The sequence below is a fragment of the Alligator mississippiensis genome, chromosome 12 (genome assembly GCF_030867095.1).
Source record: "Alligator mississippiensis isolate rAllMis1 chromosome 12, rAllMis1, whole genome shotgun sequence".
Classification (NCBI taxonomy): domain Eukaryota; kingdom Metazoa; phylum Chordata; order Crocodylia; family Alligatoridae; genus Alligator; species Alligator mississippiensis.
Window position 1 is genome coordinate 42922605 of NC_081835.1, and position 22971 is coordinate 42945575.

At 51.0% G+C, this 22971-nt stretch overlaps 1 protein-coding gene across 3 annotated transcripts in view; it reads left to right on the plus strand.

Moving 5' to 3' along the window:
• Positions 1 to 12821: 12821 nt before the first annotated feature.
• The window catches only part of SEMA3F (semaphorin 3F), a 126660-nt gene continuing 116510 nt past the window's right edge, over positions 12822 to 22971 (plus strand). For 2 of the 3 annotated variants that reach the window (XM_059716153.1, XM_059716154.1), the window contains exons 1-2: positions 13530 to 13617; positions 20828 to 20988. In XM_059716153.1, coding sequence (XP_059572136.1) covers positions 20877 to 20988 — 112 coding nt within the window. In that variant the 5' untranslated portion in view covers positions 13530 to 13617; positions 20828 to 20876. Of the gene's footprint in view, positions 12904 to 13529; positions 13618 to 20827; positions 20989 to 22971 lie in introns of those variants that run through there. The other variant, XM_006265543.4, reaches the window with a different exon arrangement.

The window sequence follows — 22971 nt, forward strand, 5'->3', positions numbered from 1 at the left end:
GGGAGGGAGGGTGTTGCCTTCCTCTGTAGCGGGGGGCATAGCCCTCTTCCTTGGATTTCTCAAGTGTATTTTTAACAACCCTTGTAGCAGCAGGACATTGGCTGCCATTGTCTCCCTGCTTTAGCTGTGGCACTTTGAGGTGCCCCTCTTGTGGCTGTGTCAGGGTTGTCTAAATAGTTTTACTAAGAGGTTAGATAGTGGGTTTGGATAGGATGGTTTGGATAAGGATGATCCCACCGGGGGGGGGGGGGGGGGGGGGGGGAGCATGAACTAGATGACCTCTGGAAGTGCCTTCCAGCCCTACTTTTCTATGATTCTGTGATTCTAATGATGCTGATAAAGTAGGTTGTTACCTATGAAAGTTCATGCCTCTCTGAACCAGTTAATCTCTACGGTACCACCCTGATCCACCTCCTGCCTGACATGGCTAACCACCTCTGTGCTAATGGTGCTGTAATACTGCCTACTGAGGGCAGCTAACTCAGGAGACATAGGTAAACTCTGAGGTCTCAGAAGTTCAATACTTGTAGGGGTAACAGGACCAGGCCCCAGGGGCAACTGGATGCCCCCTGGTGGCCAAACAGCTCTTGCCTTGCCCTGGCTCTTTGTCCTCATCTGCCATGCCTTGATGTACTCACTTGATTTTTAAAAGAGAGGCTGCCCAAGAATCCTTATTGATTCCTAGTCCTTCCTTCAGCCAGCAGATCCCTCTTGGACCCAGCTAGCCCAATCCTATCCCCATGCTAGTTAGGCCCTCCTGGGCCTAGGGTGGCCATCATAGAGGACAGTCTGGTTGTCCTCTGTCCTCTATTGTTACGAAACCTGAAGAGAAAAATAGAGGACATGAAGGCATCGGGTTTTGTATCAATAGAGGACAGAGTAGCAGAAAACTGGAATGTCCTCTATGATGGCCACTCTACCTGGGCCATCTGTGCCTCCAGGGCACCTGTTGCTTTATGAGCCATTCCTGGCTTCAGCCTCTCTTATAGCCACCCCATGCCTTGCAGCTGTTATTGTTCAGTTGCTTTCCGTTGCTGAGGTCTTAGCCTCATTGGCCTCCTCCCCTCTACTCTCACTGGCCCCTTTGCTTAGGCTCATTGTACCAGATCTTAGCTTACTGGGTGCCAGCCCTTTTCTCATCCCTCTCAACTTTGAGCCCCAGCCTCATTAGGGCTGGGATTTCTCCCCCTGAGGACTCTGGTCTCAATTCTTGAGGGCTACAGGGCCCGTGCCCCATCTCCACCCTTTTTGGGCACTGGGCTCCTGGGCCTTTGTTCTTATCCTCTCAAGCTATGGCCTCATCCAGCTTAGGGTTCAACCCTTACTGGCAGCTGCCTGTCATTGCCTATAGCCTGGCCCATGGCTGGGTTCAAAACAATAACATGCCCCTCGAGCACCACTGAGATCCATAGACCCCTAATAGTCCCAACCTAAACCACTGGTATAAAGCACAAACCAAAATATAAGCCTTCTGGCTGCATAACAAAATCCTCCTCATTTTAGCTCCTTGCAAGCCCTCCCTGACTCTTGTTGGTGCAGACAGATCTCAAGCACTATCTTCAGCCACAACCTGTGCTGCAATGCTCTCTCCCCTGAGGCTCACAGCACCAGACTGACTGCTCCAGCTCAGGCTCTGGGCTTATATCTCTCTCAAGTTCTGCTAGGGTGACTACCCATCCCTTATTGGGCAGGACAGTCCTGAAATGGGAACATCAGATCCCAGTCCTGGGCTGCATGACTCTGGGACAGCATTTGTCCTGGACTTGCAGTGTTGTGCGGGCATCTGGGGTTTCTGTTCACTGCGGAAAAACGGAGGAAAAAAAGCAGGTTTCCCTTTGTAGGTTGGCAGAGTTCCTGGAGAAATACAACTCCAGGCAGTGGTGGAGAGAAGCTCCCCCAGCTGCCTGCAGGTAAATCCATGGGGGGAGGGGGCAAATTGAGGCCCCCATGGGGCAGCGCTGATGGCTGTGGGTGGAGGCACTGCCCAGCTAAGGCAGTGCACGGGGCCTGGGGTATGAATGTGCAGCTGCAGAACCCAGCCAGGGAGTGGGACAGAGCTGCGGGTGGTTCATTCAGGGAGCGAGAGGAGCAGCTCCCCACTGCTGCGTGCGTGCCGGGCAGGAAGGCATAAGGGAGCATATGCCTCCCAGATTTGTGTGTGGGGTGGGGAAGGATTCAGGCTCAGGGCTCCCCAACCTGCTAGCCTGCCCCCAGATGCCTCGTACTGGCTGTGTAGCCATAGCAAGATGCCCCCTGCCCACCTGGCTTCAGTGGCACGGAGTCATGCCCCTCGCTGCTGCTGGGCAGGCAGGGGGCACCTCGCCATGGCAGTGCACGGTGCAAGGCTCCCAGGAGCAGGACAGCAGGGTGGGGAGCCCCAAGCACACAGCTCTGTCTGCTCCAGCCATGCTGCGGGGAGGGCAAGTGGGGTGGGGAGGCAGGCATGTGTCCCACTTTCTAATTTGGAAAAGGTGGTCACCCTAAGCTCTTCCCACTTCTGGCCAGTTGGCTTCCTAGCCCTGGCACAGCTGATTCTCTATCATTCTAATGGGCTGCCAGTCTGCCTGCTGTGGCAGTGTTCCTGCTGCCCAGGCAGGTCTCTGCCCTATTGTACCACTGCAGAGCAGCCAGGTCTGCAATAGGCATAGCCTCTGACCCCTGGCTACCTATTCCCTTGCAGCCATCTCATCAAGGCAGTGTTCCGTCTGTCTGGAGAACTCTCCACTTGCTGCTTTTCCCTCAAAGTAACAGGGAGCCTCTGGCTTCCCCAGTATGAATGTGAGGCTGCAGAACCTGACAAGGGAGCAGGACAGAACCACGGGTGGCTCCACCCATAACTGTCCCGCTTCCTGGCTGGGTTCTGCAGCTGCACATTCATACCCCAGGAGCCAGAGGCTCCCTGTTATTTTAAAGGAAAAGCAGTAAGTGGGGAGTGTCTGGCTCCCTGTTACAGTACCCCTACTTTATTTGAGCCAGCCAGCCTTCGGAAAGGCATCCTGGGCATAAATATCAGATTGGTCAAAGAGACAATACTTGGAATTGCTATACCATTTTGGGAAGATGATGTTCCAAGTTACATAAACCTTGTCTTAACATACAAGTTGCATTGATAAAAATTAATACAGGTAATCGGGGGGGGGGGGGGGGTTGTCTTTAGATACAGCCGTAGGAGACTTTGGCTCAAAGGGAATAATCTCTTAATTTAAAGCCTTTTATCTCAGAAAGCCCCTATATATCATATTTCATGTAGTTTATTTGTACTCTTGAGTAGATCCATCTTTGGATGGATCCAAAGGTGATGATCTCAGGGGTGATCTGATGGCCACCTATAAGTTTATCAGGGGTGACCACCAGTATCTGGGGGAACGTTTGTTCACCAGAGCGCCCCAAGGGATGACGACTAGGTCGAACGGTCATAAACTACTACAAGACCGTTTCAGGCTGGACATAAGGAAGAGTTTCTTTACTGTCCGAGCCCCCAAGGTCTGGAACAGCCTGCCACCGGAGGTGGTTCAAGCGCCTACACTGAACACCTTCAAGAGCAAACTGGATGCTCATCTTCCTGGGATCCTATGAACCCAGCTGACATCCTGCCCTTTGGGCAGGGGGCTGGACTCGATGATCTTCCGAGGTCCCTTCCAGCCCTAATGTCTATGAAATCTATGAAATCTTTATATGTGTGTGTGTGTATATACACACACACACACACACACACACACACACACGTATGTATGTATGTATGTATGTATGTACACACACACATATAAATTGCTCAATGATTAGAAGCCTGGAAAACTTTGCTTTGTAAGAGAAATGGAAAAAAAGATTGAGGCTAATTTTCTTTGTGAACAGATAACTGAAAGGCAATATAATAAGATGTACAAAACAATGCATGGGACAAAGTAGGTAAGTCCAATTTCTGCTCATCCTATCTCATCCTCCTAGTACTAAGGAATATTAATGGAAAAACAAACATTTACAAATTGAAAACTGAAAAGAATCTAGTTTGAAGAACAACATGCAGTTAACCTGTAAAACTCATTGCCACAAGACAGCATAACAAAGTGAATATTCAGTTCCCTCAAATTTTCAATATTTTAACTTCCTTTTCTTTTGTCATTGGAATGAAAAAATACCCGAACATTTTTTTCAGGAAGGAAAGGCAGGAAAATGTCATTGGGAAAACCAAAAAAAGAATATTTGAATTGCCCTGTAGTTGTTGGGTGCGAGAGAAGCCTGGAACATAGCAGAGTACACTACCAGGCTCCTGAGATGCCTATTCAATATATGAAGTTCCACCCAGTAAACCGCCTTCCACACTATTGCATTGTGATCTTCATTGGGACAAGGACACTCTCTCTGTTCTGTTTCTGGACAGCATTTAGCTCAGCAAGGTCCAAGATGGGAGCTCCTAGAGGATACAGCAGTACAAATAATACCAATGAGAACAATAGTCCATATATAAATTCTGACATTTGCCTTGGGAATTTATTCTGCACTGATTTGGTCTCAGAGATCAATACAATGATAGTGTCCCCACAGCAAAATAGAAGATAGCATTCCTGCAACTAGTCACAATAGCAGCTAATTCTGTATTAGACTGATGATCGTTGGCCCCAGGAAAGACTTCCTTCTAGAGATGGCAATTTTTTCCCCCTCATGTTACCCTGTAATATTCTTTGAGCCACCCAAATTTTTCTATTTCCATTTCACTTCATTAGCCAGACCACAGAAGCATAAAGCTCAGCTACCCCCGGTTATAATCTCTGCCTCTGTGCTGCACAGTGTTTGGAACATGGGCAACACTTTATATAAAGGCTGATTGTTATTCTTTTCAGCTCTTCCTTCTCTTTAGGTAATTCATGAATGGCTACCTGCTGTGGCTCCTCAGTGTTATGGGGAAAGGTAAACAGGAGTATCCGACTGGCTTTCTTTATCTCATCCATCATTTTATATTCCTCTCTCATATCTCCTCCTCAGCCTCATCTTTTTAATCTCTCCTTCTATGGAATATTTTCGTTTCACCGATCATCTTTTGCCCTTCTCTAGAACTTGTATATTTCCACTGTTTCTTCTCTCGAGACAAGACAGACATACTAATGAAAGGGACGATGTCCTTCTGATTCTGTGCCTCCATGGTACAGTATTTTGCAATGCAGCTTCATTTTGTCTGGGCAGTAGCAGGTCCAGGGAGCCCAGTAGCGGCAGGAAGTAGTACTGGTGACTCAGTAGGTAGCATTCTTCTCTGTAAACAAGGTACCTCTATGCTAGAGGGCACTGGCTATCTTTCGAATGACAAACAAACTTAATGCCCTTGTGTTCACCAAAAAAATCACTGGCCTATTCAGCCTGAGCGTCCTGAGGAAATTCCAATCTAGGTGACTCCATGCTTCTGAAACCTAGAATTTCCCACCAGAGATCCAGATAAAGAAGTTATTCTTCCTTTGAAGGAATGGCAATGTGCAGAAAGGCTGAAATGTTCCAACCCCAGGGTGGCAGTATTTTAGAGCATGGATGATGTGATTGTAAAGCACCCTGGGATCCTTCAGGAAGAAGGATCTGGTGGAGCTACAATAGCATTAGAGAGCTCTACATCTGGACCAGGACTTCTTCATGGCAGGTACTATACAAACAGAGAACAAGCAGACAGTCCCTGCCCTAGAGAGCTCACAATCTAAATCCTGGCCTTGACTAAAACTGGTTTGGCTTCTTTAACCTACTACAGGTTTGGCCACTCATCCAAAAATAACAGATTCTCTTTCTGTAGGCATTATGGGCTTCACAAGTTCCCGTGATCTCCAGACAAGCTCTTCTCACTACAGCATTCTGTGGTAGAGTCAACTGTGGCCTCAAGCTCTATAGGAGCAGACTGTTATTCTGCCATAAATCAGGCATACAATTTAAATAGTAGCCTCTGTCTGGGGAAACCCATTTCTTGGCACCACCAGCAATAACATCCAGGGCACCTGCAGGCATCCCTGGAAAGCAAATCAACATCGTTAGAAAATGTATTTCTGGTAGGAAATGGCACTGACTTCCTTCCTTCCTTCCTTCTATTTCCTGCCTATTCACCACACCGTCTTCTTACTGCTCAGGCACTTCTCACATGGAGTCAAACTTCCTTCCACTGTTCAGGTGTGTGCAGCTGCAGTTTTATTCACTATAGATAAAATAACTTAATTTCTGGCTGAATCAAGGATCTTGAAGACTATGTTGTTTCCTGCCAGGGTGTCCCTAATCTGGCTAGATAGACTACCTACCTGTAGGGGAAAGGAGGAACTCCCATGGTGAGCAAGTTACCGAGGGTTTAGTAGGCTGCCTGTACAGCCAGCTGGCCTGATTAGTTCTGGCCCCAGACTTAAGGAGAGCCCAAGAGTTGCACAGTGTGCATCTCCCCAACTCAGCACACTTGCAGCCCTGCCCCCCTCCCACCCCCCGCAGTTCCTACCAGCTCCTGCCAGCGCTCAGTGCCTGCCCTGGAGCCTGCTTCAGTCTTCTTTCTGCCCTGGCCTGGATTCTGTTCCTGCCTGGCTGCCCCCAGTGCCCTGGATTCCTGGTCTCTGGCACTGACCTGACCACAATTTGTGGGTTCCTCCCTCCTCACTGAGCTTCTGACTTTGGTCTTTTGATTCTCCCCTGACTCAGATGCCAGTGCTTGCCACTCAACAGACTGCTGTATGCCTTGGCCCAAACTCTAGGTGAACCAAGATGGGTAGCTAGCATTGCCTTGTGTTATCTCTGCTTTACACAGAGATTTGCTGCCCCAAATCTATTCTTTCCCCTCCTTTACGTTTCACTTCTACATACAATGCAAAAGGCCCAGAGCTTGGAAACAGACAGTGTGCACTTCTGCCCCATTCCAGCTCCTCACTGCAACTCCTCTCCTGCTTGCCAGAATTTCAGTTTTCATGTAAAATAGAGGGGTGAGGACTTGAGCTCTTATGGGCAACACAAAAATCTCAAAAATGTGACCAAGGCAGAGTGGAGTTTGTAGAGGGGTTGGACATCACTTTGGAAAGGAGCAAACTGCCCCATTCACCTTTGGGAGGGGTGGATGTATCTCCACTGAGCTGTTCCTTTCAGGGTCATCATTTTTAACTATTTCATCACTCACCTCAGAAGTGGGAGTTGGGCTACATAGCTGCAGGCTACAAAGTATGCTGAGAGTGAGGTCTCATTTTGATGACACAAGTGGGTAGTATTTGGGTGACACCATTTCTTTTCCGCTAGCCAACGTGGAGCTGAGCCAAGTAGAGTTTAGGAAGTGGTGGGATTATGTATTAGACATCCCCACCTCATAGAGATGGAACCAAATTTGTGGGAGGAGCCATTTATTTCCCCCAGTTTAACCCCAGGCTAAACAAATATTGTAGGGGTTTAGGCCCTGGAAACAAGGTGGCATTGGCTGATGTTATGGTAATTAACCAGCTCTACATCATAATGCTCCTTTATGGCCTGCCTTTATAATGCCCAAGGGGGCGCATGGGAGTGAAAGTCCCAACCAAAAATAGGGCATAAATTCCTGGCCTTCTCTATAAGCTGGAGGCCAAAGGGTGTGAAAACTCACACTGTGTGAATTTTCTGGCCCTTTGCATTTCCTGGGGCACTTTTGCTTGGCTTTTCTTTCACCCACTTTGAATGGGAAGACACTGATTTGGACACTGGAGGAAGATTTTTCTTGGCCGCTGTACTTTTCACTGTTGACCAGTCTCTTTTAAAAGAGATCCGTCATCTGCACAAAACTTGTCAGGGAGTTAGATCCTGATTAGAACCAGTGCAGAGCTTCTTCCCCCTCCCCCCTTTTTGTTCAAGAAAGGTGGATTTAGGATTATTTTAAGCCATTATTCAAGTTATAACTGAAAGCTCATGTCCTGTGAGCACAAACTGACTGATGGGAGCCATATGCTGCCAGGCTGGACACAGAAACTTTCTCTCATGGACAGCCTTTTCACACAGCTCTCTTGAGGGCGCATGTGTAGCTGCAGACACACAATTTTCTCCTTCAGCTGCTGTACTTGTTCGTCCAAATAAACACTATCCGCCCCTCACCATGAATGCAGAAGAATCTCCATTGTGCAGCAGTCACGCACACACACATCATCCTGACAAGGATCTACAAACAAGGTAGTGAAAAGTTGACCCACCAAACCAGCATCACCCCACTGCAGCAACTGCCACCCACCAGCACAGACTCTGGGCCCATATCACTGCTTTAGCACTGCCCTGCAAGGGATAGCAGTCTTCCATTGCCTCCCCCCATCCGCTCACCATCCCCTTTGTCCCTGACCTTCTGCATATACTGCCTTATCATTGTACCCCTTCTCAATACAACTCAGCCCTTCCATATCCTTGCCCTGCCTCAGGGCTTCATGTAGGAGCCTTCCCATACTTTGTGGTTCCTAGCTACCCATACCACAGGGCTTTCTTCTGTTCCTTGCTTGGTACCTGCTCCCTGAAGGTTTGCATTTTGCAGACTGCCTACCTGAGGGCCAAGTTTGAACTGAGCTTGCTCTCATCACCCAGGAACTCCCATTACTCTTGTCCAACTCCTCTGAACTCTGCTACCTTTTGTGGGGACTGAGGATGAGCCCACAAAAGGATTTATGTGTCTCAGGATCCTCAAAAACCTCTATTCAGCTGCTATCCAACCCCAGAGGCACCTCAAGTCCCTTAGTGACTATGGACTAAATCCTATTTGATGTCATGGTTTTAAGTGGCACGTGCCCAGCTGCATAACTGCCAGCTTGAGGACCTAATGCTCAGTTCTCAATCCAGCTTTGAGCATGCTCAGCAGGACTGCATGCTGGGCAGGAGGGTGGTCAGTGATACAGGATAGTGAAGGTACAAATTGTAGTCACAGAAAAACTGATTAGCAGCTGCTTGCTGTCGAAGGAGAAGGCACTCCCCTTTTAACCCAGTAGCTGTTAGTTAAGGCACTTCCCCAGAGACAGAAAAACCCAGGGTCCAGACCCTTCTCTCCCAGAGAGGGCTTGAATCTGCATGTTTTTGACTGTCCTGCCTTGTTCTTGAACCACAAGGTCACAGGCATTATCAAGCCAGTTTTCCATCTTCCTCTTGCAGCTGGTGCCCTGGGCAGCCAAGGGTGGGAAATATGAAGGGCTAGGGAGGAAGAGAACAAACTAAAGGGTGTGTGGGCCTCAGTTCACTGACAGCTAGATGTGAGGGAGCCCTTGGTTCTAGTTTGGACCCTGCTTCTCATAGGGTTAGAAATTTCTCACTGCTGTTTATCCATTGCACATTAACTGCCAAGTGCAAAATGCCAGCTTCAAGAGGAGGGCTGGAGACATGCTTGAGCAGTGCTTTATCCATTGCCTGGCAGTGTGCTGGGATGCAGGTTCAAACACCCTCTGGCAGAAGGGGGCCTAGAACCACAGGAGAAGACCGAATCCCAAATTGTGCAGTTAGCTGGGAGATATCCTTCAGTGCCTCATGGTCTGTCTTTGAGCATGCACAGAACTGCCTTGGTGCTGATCAGTTGGGCACCTAACTCAGGCCTAAGTCTCATCTGAATCCCCAAAATAGGCATTTCATGCTCTGTCTCAGCTGCAGGACATGTACCAGATCACAGTCCCTCACAAAACATAGATTGAGGTGAGGGTGATGCCCTGCTTTGGCCCAATGTCCCCATGGTTAGAGCATTCACCCAGGATGGGGCAGGGGTGAGAAATCTGTTATCCCTGCCCCACGTGAGTGGTCTAATTCTGGAGCTGTACAGCCGTTCTTGCTCACTCCTCATCCCTCTGGCCCAATGAATGATTAAGTATTATACAGAGTGGTAAAGCTCAGCAGGAAAGACTGAGAGAGACCACACCAGAATGCCCTGTGGCTTGGTATTTAGGGTAGTGTGTCTCAACTGGTGGGCTACAGAATTGCTGGAACTGAGCTGTAAGGGTGGCTCTGAGGTGTGGAGGTGGCAGGCAATCCCCCACAATGTTCCTGGAACAAGGCTACTCTATACCCACTCTCTCTGGCTCATGAAGCAGCAGAGCCCCCTCAGGGAAATGCTGCAGGCAGGCTAGGTAGCTCTGCTGAGAGGCAAAACTAATTAGCCCAGCCACAGCATGCTGGGAAGAGTGTCTGCTGCTTGTGTTCCAGAGCTAGCACATGTAGAGCTAATGCAGGTATACCTGCAGCCTGCCTGACAAGAGGCATGGATTTGCAGGGTGGAAGGGGTATGCACTGCCAGGAATTGGGTTTTGGAAAGGGCTGAAAGAAAACAAGCTGTACAGAGAAGGCTGTGCATAGGTCTTGATGAAGAAGAGGTGCACTAAGGAGCTGTGGCGGTTTGGGGGCCTGTGCATGAAGTTAAAGGAAAATTGAGGGGTAGGGGGCTGAGCAGAGGTGGGCTGAGGGGTTGTGTGGGAGACTGAAAATGAACTCTAAGTACCACTGGACTAGTGTGCTCACCCAGGAGTGATTGATTCAAATCTCAGGCAAAGAAGGGAATCAAACCTGGTTTCCCATGTCCACAATGAATGCTCTCTCTAACTATTGGCTATCTGGTGAAAGCAGAGCTTCTCCTCTGGCTGTTTTGTAAGGCACCTGCTCCCAGGAGGGGGACTCTTGATGGTAAATCTTGAATGGAGGAGGTATCTCCCAGAAGCCCTGCATTTGGAACCTAAGTTCCAGATGGGATGGGTTTTCACACACCGCTGTCTTCAGTGTTTCCTATAGGTTAGATCTGATGGCTTCCCAGCCCCAGACTGATCCTTAGTTCTCCTACTTTCAGGTGCCTAACTTGTTCAACCCTCTGTTTGGAGTTGTCAAGGGCCTGGCTTGGGGTGGTGGATTCCACTAGGTAGTAGGTCTCTCAGTGCTGCAGTGCCTTGCACGTGGGGATCTTCCCAGCCTCACAGAATTACTGGGAAGGCAGATGATTAGTCACAGGTGGGGATCAAGCTGTATTTCGCTAGAGGGCCAGACAGATGTTCCACTCCAGGGCAGCAACCAGTGACTGTACCACCCATTATCCCCACTAATGTTAGTTGGACTGCAGTAAGGGGAGGCTGAAGGGCAGAGGTCAGCCTATGGTACACAGAGGCTGCAGGGCTGTGGCTGGGGGAGAGGGCTTTGTCCGGTTATCCATTTCCTTGCTTTACAGCTTCAGAAAGCTTGAGGCCTTATGGGACCGTTAGACCATCCAACCTCAGCTTGTACAAAGCACTGACTGTACAATATAATCTTTGTATCCAAACTGAGCCATAGAACTTGTGTTTAATTAAAGTGTCTTTCAGAAAGACAACCTTGGTCAGGTATCTCAGTGCTCATTGCTCTATACCAAGGAGTTCTGTGTCTTTGTTTAGGCATGAACCACAACCACATGAGTTAAAAAGCCACCACCCCAGAGAATGAGCTGGAGCAGATTCTAAATTTCTAGGGAGAGGCACAGAGGTATGGGCATGTAATGTATTTTGTGTCCCAGGTCAAATCAGCCAAATCAGTTCCAAATCGTATTGACTAAGCAGAACTCAATTGTTCCAAAAACCGTATCAATTGAGCAGGCAGAACTCAATCATTTTAGGCACCATGTATGGTGCTACAACCAGCCAGCATCCTCCATTCCAGGCTCTTACCCTGGGATTTCAGATACTCCCAAATCCATTGGCAGGCATCCTACATGCAGGCCTAAGCCCAGAGGCCTTGGGATTCCGATGCCCCCACATGATGGGCATGTGCCAAGGTCTGCTTTAAGAGCATACTTTGGTTCTTCAGGGAGGAAGGGGAACCCCAGCACCCACAGAGCAGCTGTTGCAAGCTACACAAATGTTTACTTTACCATAGAAGCACCTTGGTCCTAGCTCCTCTCATGCATGTTTTACATGCAGCATGGCCTGGGAAAGATGCAGGCAGACCAACCCTAGGCTCAACAGTTAGGGAGCAACGAAAAGGTCCATCTTCTGCTCCACAAGAGGTTAACTTGGGGTCTTCTCATGCAACAGTCAGAGGAGTCATTTTTCCTCCCAAGAGAGGCACGCTGTTCTGAGCACAAGTCCACCCCTCATTGTAAACTCCCTGCAGGCTGTTTGATTTGCACTTATAACAGTTGTGCATGTGTAAGGAGCACCTCCCATCCTTGGTGATGCCCAGATGCCTGGTTAGCAGGCAGATCACTGTGGGCCCTCTCTGGGGAACAACAGAACAGCATGGATTAGGTGATGCCTCATGAAAAATGTGATGATCCCAGGAGCCTATAAACCCTGGACAAACACCCCACCACTCTGGGCAGATTCAGAAGAGAAAGCGCCACCTACTGAATCTTGAGGGCAGACAGGGACCCGTGAATAGTGGGAGCTCCCTATTGCCAAGCACTGCCATGCCTCGGACCCTCGCTGCTGCAGTCCTGCCCTGCTGCCCATCCAGGAGCTTGCCCCCCTGCCAATGTGGGTGCAGCAGTCTGAGCCGCCTCCCTGGAAGGGTTAACCTGCTTTCCCTCGATAAGCAGATAGCAGGCAGGAGGAGTTGGGTGGGGGCTGGGATAATGAAGCACAAACTCTGGGAGCTGCTGTCAGTTACTGCCTGAGTTTTTCTTTGTTGTAGGATATTTGTTGAGATCAGGCTGGCTGGGTTCTGCGGTATCACAAAGCAAGGCCCCTTCCTCCCCTCCCTCCCTCTGTCACTCACACTCCTCTTCCTCCTCTCTCTGCCTCCCTCCCCCCGGGAGTCAAGACACACTGTTGCAATACACAGCATAACTCCGCCAGACAAAGGAGGGCCTTTATTTATTTATTTCGATCCGGGAGGTGGCCGGCTCCCCCCTGCCCCGCCGGCCACGTCCCGGCGCTGTCAGCCCCGGCCGCAGAGTCGGCGGAGACAGAGGAAAGGTACAAAGGGGGGCGCTTTACAAGACAAGTGTCACTGGAACAAAAAAGCCAGGAGCTGGAGGTGAGCGGGGAGGGGGAGGGGGACACCGCGGGGAATGCCAATTGATCCGAGTCAGGGTAGGAGGAGATGAGACCAATTGCTCTCCAGCAGCTCCGTGCCAGCCATTCCGGGCTGCCGGCCTCGCAGGGCACGGGGATGGCGCCGGCTCGCCCGGCCGCGGCGGGCCCAGGTTGAGCGGGGAGGGGCGGTACAGGTGGAAGGGGCCGGGGGCGGGAGCAGCGGGGATCGGGCCGCCCCCCCCGTCCGGCCCTTCTCGGCGGGAGGGGCGGGGCTATGCAAATCACAGGAATTAGAAGCCAATTGCCTGTGCCCGGGGCTCCGGGCTCAGAGTTTGGAGCCGGGCGGGCGCAGGTCCGCACCCGCCGCAGCCCCGCACCGCTCTCGGCACGGGCGCTCCTGGGCCGCTCCGCGCCGGCAGCCCCGGGCCGTGCGGGGCGCGGGAGGGGGCGCGGCGGCCCCCGTGGGCAGGAGGCGGCTGCGCGGTCCCCTATGGATTGGAGCGGAGCCCCGGCGGCCGCCTGAGCGCAGCCCCGACGGGCACCCGGCGCCGAGTCCGGCCGGCGGCGCCGCGCAGCGGGGCTCGGGGATGGCGGCGGGACGCCGCTCCGGGGAGAGCTGCTGAGGCTCGGCCCGCGCCGGCCGGGCTGCTCCGCCGCTGCCTTCGCGGGAGCGCCGCATCCTTTGCTGCCCCGCGAGTCCCGCGCCGCCCGCAAGGTGAGTGCGTGCCCGGGGCCGCGCGGGCGCTGCTGGCGAGCGGGAGCCCTGCGTGCCCCGGCACCCCTGGGCGTCCCGTCCCGTCCCGTCCCGCCCCGCCCCGCCCCGCCGCGGGTGACAGCTCCGCCGCCGGCTCCTCCGCTCCGCTCCGCCGAGCCGGGCGCGTCTCCCTGCCCTGCCCTGCCCTGCCCTGCCCTGCCGAGCGAGCGGCCGCGCCGGCTCCCGCCCTGCAGAGGCAGCGGGCAGGGCAGGGCAGGACGCGCTGGAGGTACGCGGGGAGCCCCCGCCTCGCCCACCTCGTACTCGCGGCGGGCGGCGCGGGGCGGCGGCGCGGAGTTGCTGCTGAAAAGAAACTTTCGGGTTGTTCTTGCTCGGCCCGGCCCGCGGTCCCCGGGCGGCGCGCCCTGCCCCGATCGCCGGGGCCCGAGGCTGTCCCGTGGGGCGGGGGGTCCAAGCGCTGCCCCGCGCCCCGATCGGGCCCGGCCGGCTCAGCGCCTCTGCGCTGCCGACGGCGCCGGGCCCCTGCGCGTCCCGCCGGGCATCAGCTCCGCCGCCGACCGGGCGCCGCCCGAGCTGCAGCCTCCCGAGTGCCGGCCTTCGCGCCCGCCGCTCCGCGCTCGAGCCGCCAACCCGGAGCTCCGGGCCCGCCGGGCGAAGGGGGCGTGTCTCCGGCCTCGCCGGTGCCGTGGGGGCCTCGGCGAGCGCCCGCCTGGAGCCCTCTGCCCAGGCCCGGGGACGTAGGGGGAGGCATAGGAGCCCTTCCCAATCCTGCTGCCAGCCGGATCTGGTAGTCTTCCCTTTGGCTTCCTACCCACAAGCCACCCCCTGGCTGTTAGGAAGGAGCCAGGGCGATCCCATCTCGGGAACCTCATTCTGCTCCCTCATCTTCTCAATTCATTACAAGGAGAAGGGGAAAGAAACCCAGCCCCTGACTGAGGGCTAGTGCCCAACAGCCCAGGCTCCTGGTAAACCCTGCCAGCAGCTGGAGGAGCCTGACTGGTGGTGCAAGGATGCTTGGGCACAATAGGTCGCTGCCCTGCTTAGGGGTCCCCGCTGCTTTGGTCTGAAACAGGTTGTGGCCTTGATTCCAGTGTCACCAGGTCCCTGCCCATCCCTCAGCTTGGTCCCTGCTGTGACCTGGCCTATGCAAGCAGCTTTCTCCAGATTGGTGTCCCCCACACCACTTCTGCACTGGGCCAAAGGGTTCATAGTGGGTGCCCCTAGGGTAGCAGAGTGGGCTGGATCTGCCACTGCTGCTTCCTAGATTACTGTGGGCAAGGGACCACATGGATCAGGTCTGGGACAAGGACTGGGACAAGGAGATTTGGGGGGGGACAAGGGGATGTGAGAAGAGATGCTCTAGTGGGGCACAGGGCTGCAGCCAGTGTGTCATCCTGACTGCAGCAGGCTCCTGGTCAGGGACAAGTGAGTCTGGCCTTGGGTTGCTCAGAGCCAGCATTAGCCAGGCTGGTGGGTAGGGGTCCTTCAGCTGGCATTTCCTACTCCTCCCTGGAGTTGACTTGGGGTGATGGTCTTTCAGGGCTCTGCCCGTTACCATATGGCGGGGGTGGGAGGTGGGGGCTGACCTCTGTGCACATGTGATGGAAAGATAGGCACTGGAAATGGGCAGAGCCTGGGTGCAGATTGGGGTTGGTAGACTGCGGTGTTCAACCTGCTAGTTCAATGAGGTAAGTGCCCTTAGCCCCAGCAGATCCCAGAGTAGGTAGTAAGCACTGCTGTCCCTTTAACTCACTTGTAGTGGCTGCCAGTGCTGATGGTCAGAGGTGTCCCCTCCCCTGCCATGCCAGGAGGCCAGGGACCAATATCACCTTGGGGAAACAGCCAGAAGTTGGCGCTTTCCAAGTGGGGCAGGGAGTGACATGGGAATGTGGTGGAGGTGTGTGTGGTCTGGGAAGAGTGCCCTTGGACTAGATCAGCATGTTGGGAGCAGCCTCAAAGTCTCACTGCTCTGTCTTTCTAAGATCCAGGCTGCTGCTTCACATCCTCAGGGGGTAAACTAGCACAAGGCAGGACCTTTGCCCTGAATGTTCAGGGGCCTCCGTCTTCCCTACCAGGAGCCAGCTCTGGGAAGCGCTATGACATGGTGCCAGGCCTCTCTATCCCAGTGGTCAGAGCCCCATATTGGTGAGGGTGGGTCCACAATACATTCCTGAGGGACAATAGAATTTTAGCTTGGGTGTCCTGAGAGGATGGTCATCTTTTTAACTTTCTCCCCAAACGTGCAGATGAGGGATAAGGGATCCCAAGAGCAGCTATCATGTCAAGCTGGAGAGGTTAAAAGAGAGAAAATATCTCTTAATACCCCCCAACAAGGACTGGACTGGGAGAGGACAGACAAGGAAAGAAGGCAAGACAGGGTTAAATGGGGCTGCAGTGGAGTTAAGTTGTGTGAAGTTATTTGTCCTGTTAATGGGCAGCAGCAATTTTGCTGATGTCATATTACATGTGTAGATCTTAGTCACGGAGTTCCAATTAATTTTCGTCTTTCTTCCTCATCTTGTGGCTTTCTTTTTCTCCCTAAACATTTCCTGTTCTCTTGGCTCTCTTTCTCAGCAAAAACCAACAACACCCACCCCTACAAGTGGGCATTTTAGCATCCAAAAGGGTTCCTCTTGCAGCTTAGAAAATCTTTTCCTTTTCTCTTAACCATCCCAGCTCTGAAACATTTTGTCTAATCTTTATTTTATTATTTAGATGGAGGAGGGGGAGGACTAGGAAGGAACTGAACTGTTTGTGAAAAAAAAATAAAATAAAATTGCCCAGTGTTAGAGCTTAGCACTGCCCTTCCTACGCCCCGGGAGAAGAGTGTAGCTTTTATTCAACGCTAAACAATCTGTGCTGAGCATTTGAGTTTCCCATTCTTGTGAGTGTAAATGACATTGAAGATAAGAATCATAAAGCTAAGATGAACTTGGAGAACAATATGTTTTCCTTTCTTTCTAGATTTGCTGTTCCTTCCAGCTTTGGACTCTGCTTTTTTTCTTTTATTCCCTATTTCTGATCCTTCTTTTTTCCAGTATCCTTCTTCCTCCACCTCCATTCTTTCCATTCTCTTCTTTCCCCTCCTTTTCTTCTCTCCCCCTTCCCTTTGTTTGCCAGCTCGCTCCCTGTCTCAGTGACGCGTGCACGGCTTCATCCAAATGCAATATCGGTATTTGCCAGAACTATTTCCGAGGCCAACGGGGGTTTTATTTAACTGCAACCGACTGTAGCTTTTCTATCACAGGGTAATTTGGTTTTCAGATGTCCCAGCCCCAAAACACACAGCATTGTTAAGTGCAGACTCACAGAACAGGGAAGCTACTATGGAAATCTGCTACAGTACAATAGACTTTTACCTTGTAGATCTGTGCGTATGTATGTATATGTGCGTGCGTGCACACAAGGGAACATAGATAGACAATACAAATGTTTACTAACTCTAGAGGCAATAGCAATGAAATACCAACCCCTGGGGAGCTGTAATTCCTGAGATTATAGTGTATTGCTCACAGCTGAAGGATGTTGAGTGCTCACCAGCTCATCCCATCCCCTTTACATTCTTCCAGGCATTAGCTTTACTAATTTGAGAGATTTTCTTATTATATCTAATACATTCAGTCTTTGGGGTCAGACATTTCTCCCCACCCCTGTCCTATAGTTTGTACCTTGGGCACAGGGGGGCCCCCTTGGGCACAGGGGGCCAGCCCTGAGTCTATTTTAGCTTCCTACCACACAGTAGGTCCCAAGGAGATTGCTAAGAAAGTTCTGTGCTGCCCCAAGGAGACATCCTGCTCTCTGGTCAACTCAGTCTAAGCAGCTTCTTGCCACAAACATCTGCAGCCACCACTGTTGTTCAAAGGCAATAACACAGACACCACCATCCAGAAACTGAGCCATGCACCTCCAGAGAGAAAAGCCAGTGCTGGTCCTGCATGTTGTAAAGCACCACAGCTCCCAACTTTGGCCTGCAGGAAAATCCTATCTGCTGTTAGACCTGGAGGGGAGACCCCTAGCATGAGCTGGCTCATGGGGAATAAGAGGAACTGTTTATATGATTTTACAACCAAGATAGAAATACTGCCCACATGTTGGGGAGAAGCCGTTCTGTACTAGAGTGTCTGTTCCTTTGCTTACCTGACCCCAAATACGGGACAGGAAGGAACCAGGGTCATGAAATAGGCAGGGTGTGGTAGCCAAGTCCCCTTTCTGCATCTGGGGAAGGGCTGTGCCTCCCCAACTCCTGCTGTATAGCACAAAAAAACAGGAGAAAAGCTGGAAAATGTAATCCAGCTGACACCAAAAGGCTCAAACCCCAGAAGGCAATGAAAAGCTCATGCTTTTGGGGGTCTAACTCATGACTTTTGAATATTTGGCTTTGGTCACTTTGCAATGGGGAACCTGCAAATAAGTCTTCCTTATCCTTTCACCCAAAAGAGAGCCCTTCTGCCCATCTTGACCACATCATGAATTGTTAGCAAGATCATGCTTTGGGATCATTATGCCAAATAAGACCATATGTGAACTAATGTCCCAGGGCACCTTGCAAAGAATCCCTTTCACTGATCTCTACCATCACTGGCCTTTGGTGATTCTTCATTAGGAACAGTGGTTCTTATTTTGTCTGCAGCTTCTGCAGAAGCAGGCCATACTGGGGTTTCCGCTGAGTTCTACAGGGCCAAGAGGTTGAGACAGTTCTCTAAGCTTGGGTACTTGTCTGAATTAAAACCACAGCTGTGAGCTGTCTTGGGACCCAATGAAAGAGCGTGGACTGAGCAGGAAAGAATTCTTCTTTGGTAGGCTATGTGAATTGGGTAGGAATTGTCTCCTGATACATAGCTTAATTCTATTACTTTATTGCATTGAGGCTGCTGCCACAGCAAACCAAATCCAGCAGTGATCAATAACAAGCAGTGTCCCTTATATCTCCTTAAACCCTTTACTGATGCTCAACACACTCAGCAGAGCCAATGAAGGTATGTGTTAGCATCAATGCTGCCTCGCTCTTACTGCACACTGAGCTCTATTTTTCAAACGCACATTTCTAAGCACTTTCTACAGGTTGATCAGGCTCAGTATCTCCACTATTAGAAGGGGGAGCTAAGGTGATAACTCAAGGTAGTCTGCATAGAACCCAGATATCAATATGTGACAGGCCTCTGTTCAGTGCCCCAGTCACTGGGTTACACTGCTTGTTTTCTAGGATGCCTTAGTGGGCCAAATTCAGAGGGATGGATGCAAGTCCTAGATAGATGGGACACTTAGGGAGATCAGTTTTGAAAGTAGAGAGTGACAAGCCACAGTCTTAAGTACCAGCCCATGGAGTAGATTTTGGCTAGCATAAGGTTCTTTGCTCTAGCAGCCAAAGGCAGAACAAAATCCAAGGCTGGGACTGAAAGCTAGACAAGATTCCAGCACAAAATAAGATGTCCACGTTTAGGTAAGGATGATCACCCTTGAAAGCTACAGCTTGGAATGCAGTAGCTTCCCCCTCACCTGCAGCCATCAAGTCAAATTTGGTTGTGTCTTTCAATAGAAATTACCTGCCAACTCAGTTGCGCATTATTAGGCTTAGAGCAGCATCACTGGAAAGGGTTCTCTGGCCTGTGATGGGCAAGAATAGATCATTATTACAGGCCCTTTTAGGAACATGGGACTTGAAAGGGTCTTCTGAGTCATCAAGACTAGTCACCACGTGATAGGATCCTGTACATAAGCCTTTCTGGTTTTTCAAGTCATGACTATGTAATTTAAGGGTTGAAATAGATGAAAAAGTGGGTGACATTGAGTTTAATTTTCCCAGGTTCCTTGGGAATCGCATCTGCACTGACCAAGTGGCTCATGTGTGGCCCCTGGCATTGGTTCCAGAAGGCTGAGTAGAATCTGTTCTGTGTTGAGCCCCTGTGGAGACCAGCCGGCCTGGCACACACTAAAATCTTTTTTTGGAAAAATGCTTTTTTTCCCCTTGTTCTTTAAATAATTAAGTCCAGATTTCCCCTTTGCTGGGAAACAGAGCCCATATGAGCATGCCTTTCCCCAGCTTGCTACATTTCTATGCTCAGTGGGGGACGAGGACCAGGAGAAGGACAAGGCAGCCCCATTTGACTTTATGGGGAGACAATCCTGATCCGGGAGAGGAGATGCCAGTGGGGTGGAGTATCTTAGTCCATCCGACCGCCACTGGATTGGGATATAAGAGGTCTTTTCATTCGTGAAAGGAGCAGCTTTGATTGCTTCCCCTCAGTCAAACTCTGTTTACTTTACCAAGTGAGACCAGCATATAAGCCTGTTAATTACAGTTCTGTTCTCAGCACAGCATTGGCTGGTCCTGGAGACTCTAGCTAGCCTGGCGGAGTCCAATTCTCTGCAGGAAATGGCAACACCTTCCTGAAATGTGCATAGTGACTATATGGGCAGTCAGCTCTTGTCCATCTCCCCAGCTTCTCTTAGCCGTCAGTGCTAAATGAGAAGCTCGTTTGCATTTTGGAAATGGTTGATTTCCAGGGTTTGGGCTTGTCTGATCAGATGGGTTTCTCATACTGGAGTGTGTGAGAGGGTAAAGGGACTAAGCAGGAAGATACAAAGAGATCATCTCTATGGCAGAATAAGATAGGGTCAGCTCTAGCCCCCATGGGGGAGATCTAGCTCCCCATTAACCTGCTTAGGGTCCATTCATCCACCAGTGGTGCCAGAGACCAGGAAGGTTGGACTGAGCATAACCTTTTTTTTATGGGGAATAGGTGTCATTCCCTGAACTCTTGCAAAAGTGTTTTATAGCATGTAAATGTCCAGGCTGGATAAATGATGCCCAGGAGTAAGGGGCAGGGGCTGGAGAATGGAACTCATGGGACCTTGAAAGTTGGAGTTCCCCCATAGAAGAGGCTGATGACTGCCACTGGGGGTTCTCCTAGTGGCAGATTCATGGAGTAAATAGGTTCCTGGACCAGTCCTTATATAGCTGCCGATGTCTCACACAGCATGTGGAACTGTGTCTGGGAGAGGACTGTGAATGGACCTGTGGGGCACAGCCCCCTGGAAATGGCTGTGTGTGGGGTTGCCTACCCATGCAGTATACTCAGGGCATTATGACCTTTGTGGGAGGGGTAGATAGCATCAGAAGGACCTTCCCATGGAGGTGAGGCCTGGTTGTCAGCACTTGCTCAGGGTGTTCTCAGGGTAATGCTGATTTCTGTCATATCCTTTTTGGCAGGTTTCCCCAGGACTCTGCCTGGATTTAGGGTCCAGACACTCACCTCACCATGCCCCTTGTTGCCTTCATCCTCTGGTCCACCCTGCTGACTCTGGGCTGGCGGGCAGCCCACACCAAGGATTATGTCTTTGCCACTCCGAGGGTGCAGCTCTCCTTCAAAGGTAAGAAGCTTCCTCCTCCTCACTGCAAAAGTTGAGGCATTGTACATTGTGTGCCTTGGTAGTAAAAACTAAATTACCATGGCTGTCCCCAGAGTCTATGCCAATGGGATCAAAAATCCAGGCCTGGGCCTTCTCCTCCTAGGGGCTTGCCCTGAGCTCGTTCCAGGGGTACAGGAATCCAGATCTTTGGACAATACTGGCCAGGATCATGTTACTTAAGTGGAATGGAATGAGGCTGGGAGCCTGTTTGTGTTGTGGATGGGCATGTTGTGGGTATCCCTCTCCATCTGGGGAGAACCTGTACTTGGGCATGAGGAGCTTTGCTATAATTTGTAGAGACAAGCATGGTGGCAAGTGTTGCAGGCAGCAGCTTGACAACACAGCAACTCCAAACTAATACTGGTGGCTAGGACCTGGCAAGAAGCCAGCCAAGGGTGGAATGAAGGGATGTCTTCACCTCCTCGGCTCTAAATTGTTGGATACATTCTGGCCTTCATGAAACACTGCATTAACCTAATCAAACAGTGCAATGGTTTGGGTGTGATATGGACAATCCATGGGGATGCAGCTGAGACATCATAGAAGGCAGTTCTTTCCAGGCCTACCACCCCACAACCAGGAAAGGGGCAAATACCCACTTTGGGATCAACATATTTTGAGTTCACCCAGCAGAGGGCAGCTGTTGCAGTGTTAAATAAAGCTTCTGCTTCCAGTGCAGGACACTAGTCCCCTCCCTCACGTCCCCATCATGTGGCATAAAATGCCATAGCCGTTAAGGACAGAAGTTTGCCTGTGGACATCAGTTTACAAAGATTTAGGCAAGGAGTGATGCCATCTGTTGAAAATGAAGCCATGCACTGGTGCTGATGCCTGTAGATCCCTACACAAATTTCTGGTCACTCAGTCAAATCCCATTGTCCTGTCATGATCTACCCAGCTTTGTGCATTCACTCGTGCTATGGACACATGGGACTTGTGCTGTGTCATCTGCTGATGGTGTGGGGCTTGATTTGTAGGGAGAGGCTGGTGGGCAGTTGCATGCATAAATCTGTGAATTACCTGGGTTTGCACAAGCAAACTGTGGGGAACGTGTATGCACATTTCTGGCATATGCAACCTGATCTAAGAATACAGGCCTCTGCTGTCTTTATGTACATCTCCTGTCACTCACCAACTGTTGGAATAGAAGAAGGATTCCTGGGTACAACATGTTAACTGTTCCCAGCCCCGCTACCCTTCATCTGCTGACCTTGATCAAGTTCCTTTGTCTCTCAATACCTAAGCTTCCCCTTTCACCTTTTATCTAGCTAACCTGTGAGCTCTCCCAGGAAACTCTTTCACTGTGGGTTTGTTCAGAGCCCAGCATAAAGAGCTCCTGGTCGGGGCTTCCAGGTCGCACTGTGCTGCCTGTAATAAACAAGAATGAGTGTGTGAAACAAAGGCACCGGGACAGGCTGGATGTGGGCCTTAAGGTCATCCCTGAGAGCAAGGATTCAAACTAGGGAGAGGCTGTCGTATACAAGCTCCCCCTGCCAGGACCTGGCTTGGGGAGTTTTTCCTTTGGATCCTCTGAACACATGTAGATGTGGGTAGCTGTGTGGACAATAGGGTGCCAGGCAGCTGGGCAGGCTGATTGGAGTGGTAGGGGCCAAACAAGAGAGAGACCATGAGAAAGGGCTCTGGGTGGGGAGTCCCAGGGAACTGGTGAATACTGATGATCTGTGTTGCTGGGCCATGCAGCTAGCCAGTATTCCCACCAGAAGGAGTTGGTTCCTCACGGTCTGCTGGGCCATGGCTGCTAACAGATGTGACTGCCACCCTTCAGATGAGTCAGATGTTTATGTGCATGGACAGAAGAGGAGTTACAGCTGTAACTCCCTACAGTAACTCTCCGTTAAAATCCAGCCCAGGGATAACGCCAGGCACAGTTCTTTACTGTTTTCTGCATATACCCACCAACTCAGAAAGGGGCTCCCTCCCATT